The 10220-nt window shown below is 43.0% G+C and overlaps 1 protein-coding gene across 1 annotated transcript in view; it reads left to right on the forward strand.

The window, feature by feature from the left end:
* The first annotated feature begins 6185 nt into the window (after positions 1-6185).
* The window catches only part of IL6ST (interleukin 6 signal transducer), a 51976-nt gene continuing 47941 nt past the window's right edge, over positions 6186-10220 (forward strand). Inside the window, exon 1 of the mRNA XM_019517842.1 lies at positions 6186-6262. Coding sequence (XP_019373387.1) covers positions 6196-6262 — 67 coding nt within the window. The 5' untranslated portion in view covers positions 6186-6195. The remainder of the gene's footprint in view (positions 6263-10220) is intronic.

Here is a 10220-nt window from a genome sequence, read left to right on the forward strand (position 1 = left end):
ACCCCCCCCCCCCCCCAGTCAAAACAATGGCACCTCCTCAACTGTGTCATCTCAAGAGCACATGGTTTAAAAGACATTCATATCATGCATGTTAAGAGAGGAGCCAATGACTACTGAACCAATCATTGCTTTGTGAGAACAATCGTGTTCTTTAGGGTTGCGTTGAAACCAGCATCAAAAACAACCCAAATCATACCAAAGACAGTACAGCATCAAATGCTTTCAGTCCCCTAGACACTAAAGCCCTCCAAATACCTCAGCAAGAAACTAACAGACCTTGGGATTGAAAATAACACTTGTGTTGAGGAAAATTGGCAAGCTCTAAAAGAGGCCATCTATGAGGCCTGCATGGAATCAGTTGGCTTTACCACGCAATGCCATCAAGTGTGGTTTAATGAGAATAATGCTGAGGTCAAAGCCCTTCTCAATCAGAAGAGAAAAGCTTTCTGTGACTGGCAAAACCATCCTACATCCAGTCAGAAGCAGGGAACTTCTTGACGGCTTAAAGTTGAAGCCCAGAGGAAGATTTGAGAAATCAAAAAACAATTAGTGGGAAGAGAAGGTAAAAGAAATCCAACAATTTGTTGATAATCATGATGTGGAGCTTTTTCAGCGCAACCAAGGCTGTATATGGACCAAGCACTTGCAGACTTGCCCCACTTAGATCTAGAGATGGTAGTATGCTCCTCAGAGATGAGTCCATCAAAAAGTGCTGGAAGGAGCACTGCCAAAAGCTCCTGAACTGAGAATTGACAGTAACGGATGAAACCATCAAATTCATGCTACAGTATTCGGTGAGTAAGGGATGCACTTTCCAGTCCCCTAACCTCTGAAGACATCCACCAGGAGATAAGACAGATTGAAGAACAACAAAGCTTCTGGCCCTGATGGCATACTAGCTGAGCTCTTTAAAGTTGGTGGGGAAATTATGACCAACAAGCTCTACACACACACTCAAAATCTGGAACACTGAGGAAATTCCCACTGACCTAAGGAATGCCAATACTGTAGCCCATTTTAAAAAGGGAGATGAGTCTAACACTGGAAACTATCAAGGGTATCACCCTCTTCTCCATCACTGGGAAGATATTGCTTGACCTCTGCTGAACTGACTGTTCCCTCTTGCTGAGGAAATCCTTCTTGAGTTTGTATGGCTTCAGACCATCAAGAGGCACCATGGATGTGATTTTTTTTTTTTCTTTTTTTTTTCAGCCTAGCAGATCAAGAAAAAAGGCTGAGAACAATACCAGGAACTGTATATGGCCTTTATTGATTTGACCAAAGCCTTCAACTCTATTAACTGTGAGGCTTTATGAAAGGTCTTATCAAAGTTTGGCTGCCCAGGGAAACTTATCATCATTCTAAGACTCATTTGTGACCAGGTAACTACTTATATCCTATGCAGTGGCTCTGCTATGGAGCCCTTTGCCATTTGAACTGGCATCACAGGGCTTTGTGATTGCATCAATTCTGTTTTCTATCTTACGATTATCAAGATGCTCACCCATTACCATCTGCCATGTGGCATCGGCATCAACTACAGGATGGATGGAAACCTTTTCAATCTCTCCTGCCTCTGTCCCAAAAACAAATTTACTTTTGGCCTTGAGTTGTGGAACTTCAGTATGCCGATTGTGATGGTATTGCATGTACAGAGGAGGGCCTACAAATGGCCTTTAACTCCTTTCTCAAGCATACCAGTGCCTGGGACTGACCCTTAACTTTGGAGAAATAAAAGTGCTACACCAGCCTGCTCTAGGCGAATCAACTCCCCAGGCCAAGATCTTTATTGACAGACAGAAGTTGAAAAATGTTGAACACTTTGCATACCTCAACAGCCATCTCTCAAAGGCAGCCAAAATTGACCAGAAGATCCAGTATAGGATCTGATGTGCCAGCTCTGCCTTCAGAAGACTGAATCATCACGTGTTCAATGATCACAGCAACAAGGCTTGAACAAAGCTCCTATTATATAAGGCTCTGGTAACTCCAACTCTGCTCTACAGCTGTGAAGCTTGAGTTACCTACAGGGGCCACCTTAAAAGCCTGAAACACCATCACCAGCACTATCTCCAGAAGATCCTTGGCATAAAGTGAGAAGATCATCACATAAACACCGGTCTCCTCACTGACGTTAAAACCATCAGTATGGAAGCATTGATTATTCAACATCAACTGTGGTAGACAGGGCACTGTGTGTGCATGCCTGATGTACTTTTACCAAAACAACTGCTATACTCCCAACTCAACTAAGGACAGAGGACATGCAGGGGCCAGAGAGAACACTTCAGGAGCACTCTCAAGGTGAACATTAAAGTGTAGCTTTGACATCACAAATTGGGGAAAAACTAGCCCAGGAAAGAACTATGTAGCGACGCCTTATGAGAGAAGGTACATCTTGCTATGAGAAAAACCACCTCGCCCTGGAGAGCAGAAAAATGATAGAAATGAAAGATAAGGAAATGAGACCAAAAATCCATAGTCTGACCTTCCCTTTGATTACCACCTCTGTCATCTGCCAGAGAGACTTCAACTCTAGGATCAGCTGCCTCAGCCATCAGTGGGCTCATTTACAACCCTCTACTTGACACATGGGAGTAGTCATCCTCAGCCATGAGGGACCACTGCCCCAATAGTGTATAACTGTTGATGTCCATAGGGGCTGGAAGGATGGTTTGCTCACAAAGGAGGGGAGACGGGTGTTCCTAGAACCGTGAAGCCGCTTGCTTTTGAGATGAATACCAATATTTAACATCTGTCTGATGCTTCTACCTCACTGTGCTATGAAAATATATTTGGAAACACTTCAAAATACACTTATCCTGTGAAGTAGCTTTTAGCTCCTGTCTTGTGGGTAGTTGTGGAGACTCATAGATATTTTGTTGGTTATACCTGACCATAATTGCTTTTAAATAAGTCTGGTAGTATTAAAGGCATTCACCTTCTGGGGCTTGTTGGATTAAATTTGCCCTAGTGCCAGGGTGCTACAGAGAATCATAACATAGGACCTAGCTAATAAAGGTTGCATTCCAATGGTGTACTCACTACAATACTAACAGAATTTCCAAGAAAGAAGATCTGGCCCTTCCTAAAAAAATGTTAAGGGTGGGGAAGGGAGAGATTTAAGTTGAATCAAAAGAGATGTTGTCTCTCTTATTTTTAATGACAGGGTAAGGCAAAGGATTAAGTGGTTCCACCTTAAAAGGGATTTATTTGTAAATTAGTTCATCTTAACATGTTCCTAAATTTAGGAAAATATTAGTCAAAAGAACCATTTTGGGAAAAAAAGGTCAAAAAACTATATTTTAAGAAATATTGAAGCCATTTTATTTTGATGGCATCTAAATTAAAATGTTCCAGTGGTTGGTTGGTTGGCTTGTTTTTTAAATGTTCCCATTTTTTCCTTCCCTTTTTTTTCTTGAGCTGTGACACTGTATGCCATACTTTAGAGTAGCTTTGGTCTTCCTCACTGTTGTTAAGCAAAAAAACTTCAAACTTCACCTGTGATATCTGGTTTCTGGCTTTGTGCTCAGACCGCTAATCCAGGGTTTCTTGACCTCTTACATCTTTCATTCCATCAAAGCTGCCTCTTGTTACTCTTTTCCCCACATAGACCACGCATTACTCTCTTGCCCAGAATCCTTTGTGCTTTCTATAAAAGTTAATAAAGGGGAACAAGGGTTGAGTCGGACCCTAAACAGCATGCAAAGGAAAAGACAGGTTTCTCTCTATTTATGCGGGTTCGATTTTTATGCATATTTGCTCTTATGCAATGACCCATTTGTTCCTGAAATTCGTTATGTGAGGTATATTTGCATGTATGCAATCAGCATAGGCGTGTTCCACCCTCCCCCAAGCAGGTAAGCCCTGAGTTTGTGAGGGAAGGGAAAAAGGCCATGGGGCCAGGCCCCACTCACCTGTCCCTGAAGAGCCTAGTGCCGCTGCCAACCTGAGTCTGCAGCAGCTGCTCTGGGAGTGGCCAATGCAAGCTGCCTGCAGCGGCTGGGTGCACCGTGCCCCAAACCCCCGTGCAGGGTGTAGCCCAGCAGTCACAAGCAAGCGGCATCCACCATTCCCAGGGTTGCAGCAGGGGCAGGCAGACACCTGCAGCTGGACAAGAGCAGGCTGGGGCCAGTGGCCACTGTAGGCTTGGCCCAGCAGTAGCACCAGGCTCTTCCCGGTGCTCGGAGTGAGCCACGGCAATGGGAGGATGGCTGCTGCCACCTCAAAATTTGCCATAGCCCCCTGCAACCTGCCCTCCTAGCACCACTGCCGAGCACTGGGAAGAGCCTGGTGCAGCCACCGTCCCCAGCCTGCTGTCATCCTGCTGTAGGTGGCTGCCCGCCCTTGCTGCAGTCATGGGAGCAGCTGACGCAAGCTGCGTGGGCTGCACCATGCTGGGGGCTTTGGGGCATGACGCAGCCCGGTGGCTGCAGGCAGCTTGCTTTGGCCGCTCCCAGGGCTGCTGCAGCAGGGCCTGTGGTGAGTGGGGAGAAGTGGAGTGAGTGGGGCTGCTGCCCACCCTGAACACCACGAAGAGCCCGGTGCTGCCCCTGCTGCAGCCCCAGGAAGGACAGACACCACCTGCTTGCAGCCACTGGGCTGCACCATGCTCCTCTCCCCACCCCTTCCCTTGCCCCAGCTTCACTCCCTCCCTCCTTTATTAACCTGGGAACACATCCTTATCTGTTTCATTGTGAACTGGGTTCGCTTTATGCAAATTCGATTTATGCACTGTTCCCTGGGAACGCGTCTGCCGCATAAATCGAGGGAAACTTCTATACGCTGAGAATTTCAGAGAGGAAAATGGAAGTGGGTTTAAACAGTGGAATGCACACCACAGGAGTTACTGAAAAATAGTGGCGACTTCAAGGTGAAAGTTTTTTAGTTGTTGAGTTACCAGTCTCCTAAGTGACTCAGTCCATGATGGTCTGACTTTTTTCAAGAGTTGTCCTTGTGGATGTTTTTCCTGCATTCAACACTTTTTGGAACACCTGTGAATAGATGCTGTGCATATAGTTAGCTTGCCTCCTATAGGAGTAAGCAATACAATTCTATAGCAGATGTGGTGAGCTACCACCATCCTTCGTAGTTTGCCTCCAGTTAGAGGGGGAAGCCTGTAGGCTGTTTTGTCATTCCCATGCTATGCTGGCCTATCAAAAAAGAAATGTGGACATACCCGTGGGAAGAGGAAAGCATGCTGTGGAATGACTTCATTGCTCCAAATCTATATCTAGAGTTGCAAGCTCCTGTGCTTAGAAACAGAATGAATGTCAGGGGTAGAGCTTACAGACTATGGAATGTGAAATTAAACTACTTTCAAACCTTTGCAAAAGATGGATTAAAATGTAACTGCAAAATTAAACTGTATGGGGACATTTTGGCAGAAAGTATCAGCTGACTATTAGTGACTTTAGAAATTTAAGGCTTGCCCTTTGTACTTAAGAAGGTGCATCTAAATCCTGTCCATAAACAGAGGATGTTTGGTTTTGTGGCAGATTTGAAAAGCTAATCTTCAGAGATAAAGGCTGACATCAATCTCATTACTTTAATGATTTGTACCTTGGTCAAGTACTTAGGATTTTGCTTTATCATCCCTATAATTTCACACTAAAAAAGAAATTATGTTCAGACTGGTAAATTAGGTGTTTGGGTTTGTTTTCCTTTGTTTGCTTATATATAACATAAGTGAAATATAAAGGCTTTTGATAGTGTTCATGGATTCAGCATCTCTTATGTAAATAGTTAAAGAGATTATGTTAAAACTTAAATAAATAATATTTTTATCAGCCCTGTTTTAAATATTTTTTGTTTTTAAAAAAACAACTATTGCAACTTACAGGCTTTGTATGGGCCCTCATGCTATACTTCCACACTCTCACTGAACAGGCCTGCAGTTTTAGTTTAAAGGAGCTATCCTAAACATCTATAAATAGTGATTTTTTTCATAGACATTATAGACATCAGGGGCTGGAAGGGCCCTTGTGAGACAATAGAGTCCAGCCCCAAATGATGGAGTAAGACTCTTCCTTTCTATTCCATCCTCCTTTCTGGGAATCGCCTCCTCTACAAAGCCTGTTTATGCGTGCATTGGAAGCTTTCACATCATACATTCTTTTAGGGATTGCAGGAGTAAATCAGTAAATTATAAGCTACATAAACATTTTTGCTTTTGTTATAGGAATTCTTTGCAACATGCCTTCTGGATGGAGCTGGGTGGTACACATCTTATATTTTCTCCTGAGTATTTGCTGTCTTGGAGGTAAGACTATTCATACTTTTATAACATTAAAGAAAGAAATGTAAGTCTAGCAAAGCTTATGAGTAAGTACTTGAATAAAAAAAAACGTTGCGTCAAATGGGATATATAGTTTAATAGAAACTGAGACCTGTGCTCTTAATGCTATAGTAAAACAATCAGTTCTCTGACTTGAAGGATATTTACTTGTGTGTCCATTTTCTTGGTTTGACTTGTGCAGCACTAATGGACTTGAAGATTTGGGGGGGGGTTTGTTTGTTTTTTGCTCCCAGTTTATGACTGGTATCAATTACATTGCATTGTTATAATGTAGAGTAAGACAGGGGCATATTTGTTCTTTTAGAGACATACCCCAAACCTGCCTGGGTAACTTGAAATGAAGTTCAGTCCGGCACCTCAGTTGGAACAGAACTTGTTAAAACTGCAAGCTGTTGATGTAACACCTAGAGAGACCCAGTCAGGAACTGGATAATATATAGGTTTGTGTAGGGACCTATCCTACAAATTTGTGCTCCATGGTGGCCATTGCCACTTCAGGTTAATTTCCTGCTGATCAGTTGCTCTTAATCTGTTCCTGGTATGACACCCACCTCTGAATGTATGTGTGTACAGCACAAGACAGCTATACTGATGCACTTTCCACTAACTAGCACCAGAAGCAGTGAGATCAGAGCCTACAGACTCACATGCATTGCTGCACTACCATTCTCATTCTGAAGCTAGCTTGGCACATCTTGGTACGGTGCCTGATGCTATACTGACATCTGAGCCCCTTGCCATGTTTTCAGAGTTCTGTCATCACATTTCCTTTATTCTTACTCATGCACATAGCAGTAAATGAAACCAAAAATGATAAGGGTGATTTATAAAGTGGGGGGACAGAGTAGATGGTACTACCAACTGTCCAAATTAAATGAACCAGAGAGATTTTTCAGTTCCGGCAACTGTCTGGATGTTTTACCTGAAGTATTATTTGAAGACCAAAGGGGTTCCTTACTTTTAAAACCACACATTTTTAAAAAAATAAATAAATAAGAAAATGTCAGATAAATTATAGGGAATGAAGTATTGTAGCAGCATTCTTTCTATGAATTGGACACATTTCTGGAGGAAATTTGACTCCATAAACACTAAGTATTGTAGATGGGTGCGCAGCCTCAAAATTAGGATTACTTTAGTCCATGATTTGCTGGAAACTGTAATGGGAAAGGAGCAGAGTGGGGAAGTCTGGACATGCCCTTTTTGCTCTTTCCCTCAGTATCCACACTCGATCACTGTTGCACACCCCTGCCCTCACCCCCCCCAACCCTACTCCTGGGAGCAGGCTGAGGTGGGGGACAGGGAGGCGCTTCAGTGTGCTGCCTGGGGCTGGCAGCGCCTGGCATGCCCCCAAACCACACTGACCTCCAGGGGCGAAGGGTGAGCCTGAGCCCAGCCTTGGCTGACTCACAGGCTCAGGCCCCATCCTTCCCCCTCTCTCTCCCCCTCCAGGTAGGGCTGGGGGTTTCCCGCCCTTTCTGCAATCAGCTCTTGCAGGCTGGAACTCTGCCAGCCTGCAAGAGCTCTTTGCAAAAGTGGAGAATTCTCAGATTTCTCTGATAAAAGGGGAAATCTGTGTTTTAACCGCTAAAACCAGGGAATCCGTAGTCTTCGCTGTTTTCCATGGGAAACAGAAAACCCGGATCCCTGAGTATGACCCAGTAAATATATTCATGTTCTTAACGAATTAGTTCTGAAACTCTTTAAAATGAATGGTGTGTCCTTCTACCTTGCCTTTTCAATAAAGTTTTTAAAGTGTTCTTTCTTTATATCAGTTTATTCCCTTTATTGCTTATTCTTCACTAAATTATGCTTCTACACTTTTAATAAACAGCTTTTTTGGATAATAGACCCCTGTTACTGATCAGATAATTTTGTTTCTTTTTCATGTTCTCTTTTTTTAATGCTGCTTTTTCCCTTTGCATTCCTATCCTATTTCTCCTTTTTCCCTCTCTTGACTCTCAAATATGGGGGTTCTTCAGTCTTCCTGGGTCAGTGTCTGGTGTAGGAATGCAGCCCTGCTCAGTTAGGTCTACTGTTGTCCCATGTCTGAACATGGTGCCCTCTGCTGGGCTTACATGCTTCAGGCATACTGATTTATTTCTGGTAACAGCTTTTCTTGGCAAGAAAATCCATGCATGATACCTTATTGCATCTCATCAGTGGGCTAACTTAGCGCTTTATGTCAATGTATAACATAAGACAAGTTGCAATTTTAGTTCTCAATGAAAAGACGAGCTGGTCTAATGTATTGTCCTGTGTTAGATGAAAACTGTAATAAATAAAGTGCGAAGGTCTTCATTATGAGTTCTACTGCCATCTTTTTATTATTCTGATTTAGTTTAAATGCAATGCCAGTTGTGGTAATTATTATATCAAAAAGCAATCCGACAGGCTGAGAAATACTTTTGTAACATTTGTCTTCCAGTAGGGATTTCCTAGTTACTCCAGGCTGACAGTTGTGAGGTTTTTGATTTCCGTTCAGTAGAAGGCAATGAATGCGAGTCAGTAGAAAGCACTATTTTCAAAACAAAAGATGAATAACTCTTCAAGCTCTGCTAAAGGAACCTGTTCTCTGAGTTGTTTGAAACTGGCTACACTTCTAGTGAGAAGTACTGTTGACCTACAGATGTCCCATGATGTGACTGCTAATTTGTCACCAGCTGGCTAGAAAAACTGAATGTTCTGATTTCTTTTCAAAAGAAAAAAAAAAAGAAACCTACTGAAACCTCTTGTGTGGTTTCTGTTTAAGCCACTATATCAACTTCTGTTTTTGTGTAACAGAATAAAATTCAGATTTCTTTGTAAAAAATAAATAAATAAATAAATAATGCATATTATTTTGAAAGCTATTCTTATTGCTCCCTCATGTTTTAAAAGCTCTTTTCCAGGAACTGAGTGGATCCAAAGTAACACTTAATAGTTGAATGTCCTCCAGTCCAGTCTCCCCATCCTTTCTGCATATACCTGCAAACTACCATTTCAGTTCAGGTTCTTTTGCTGTTCTTGTTCCTAAGGGCTAAGCACAGACAGTCAAAAAGCCCCAGGCTGAATTGCTTCAGTCTTTATAGGTTAGTCTAAGCTGCAGAGATTGAACTGAAAAACAACTGGATACACATTTACTTTCGACTCGGGGAAATGCAGCCACATACCTGCACTGGCTCGGGCCAGGAGATGGGAGAGGGTGGGGGGTGCTAGACCATGGCTCTCTGTTATGTAGCCAGCATGGGCTGTGTGTTCACTTCCTCTTCCTGCTGTCCCCGATGCCTGTGGGATTTGCAGTCCAGACTCACAGTAGCAGGACTCTTCCTGCTTCCAGGCAGAGTCAGGGGCTGCTTCCAGGTGCCTCTGGGATTCGTAGTCCACAATTTGCAGCCAACAGTAAGTCTGAGTGGGGAGGGGGAAGGGCAGTCCCTGCCTCTCTTCCCTTGCCCTCCCACCCCCATTCCCTGCTGCAGTAGACAGCGCAGCCCAGCCCACGGTTGGAAAGCATGCTGGGATACTGGGGGACTGTGATTTTTAACTTGAATCAGGAAGGGATCACAGGGATCTGGGACAGCAGTTTCATAAATCGATTTGACCCAAATCAGTTAAGTTGGATGCTACATTCAACTAGGTTTATCTTTAAACCAGTTTCAGCCATTTTGAAATTGGTTTATGTGCACTGAACTTACATTCCGTTACAGGGTTAAACCAGTTTCTGATCACTTAAACTGGTTTATATGTAACTTCTGTCCCTAGCCCTCATGGGAATTGTATTGGTTTGAGCTTCTTAAGTATGTGCATTAATGATTTCCTCTTCCTTTAGTTCAGCTGACCAATAATAAAATGCTCTCAAAAGCACAAAATAAACTGACAAAATACATATTTTTTTTTCCTCTTATGAGTAGGGATCTACCTAAATCACTCCGAAGCAAAAGAA

The sequence above is a fragment of the Gavialis gangeticus genome, unplaced genomic scaffold (assembly GCF_001723915.1).
Source record: "Gavialis gangeticus isolate Ggan-Ray unplaced genomic scaffold, GavGan_comp1, whole genome shotgun sequence".
In the NCBI taxonomy this organism is placed as follows: domain Eukaryota; kingdom Metazoa; phylum Chordata; order Crocodylia; family Gavialidae; genus Gavialis; species Gavialis gangeticus.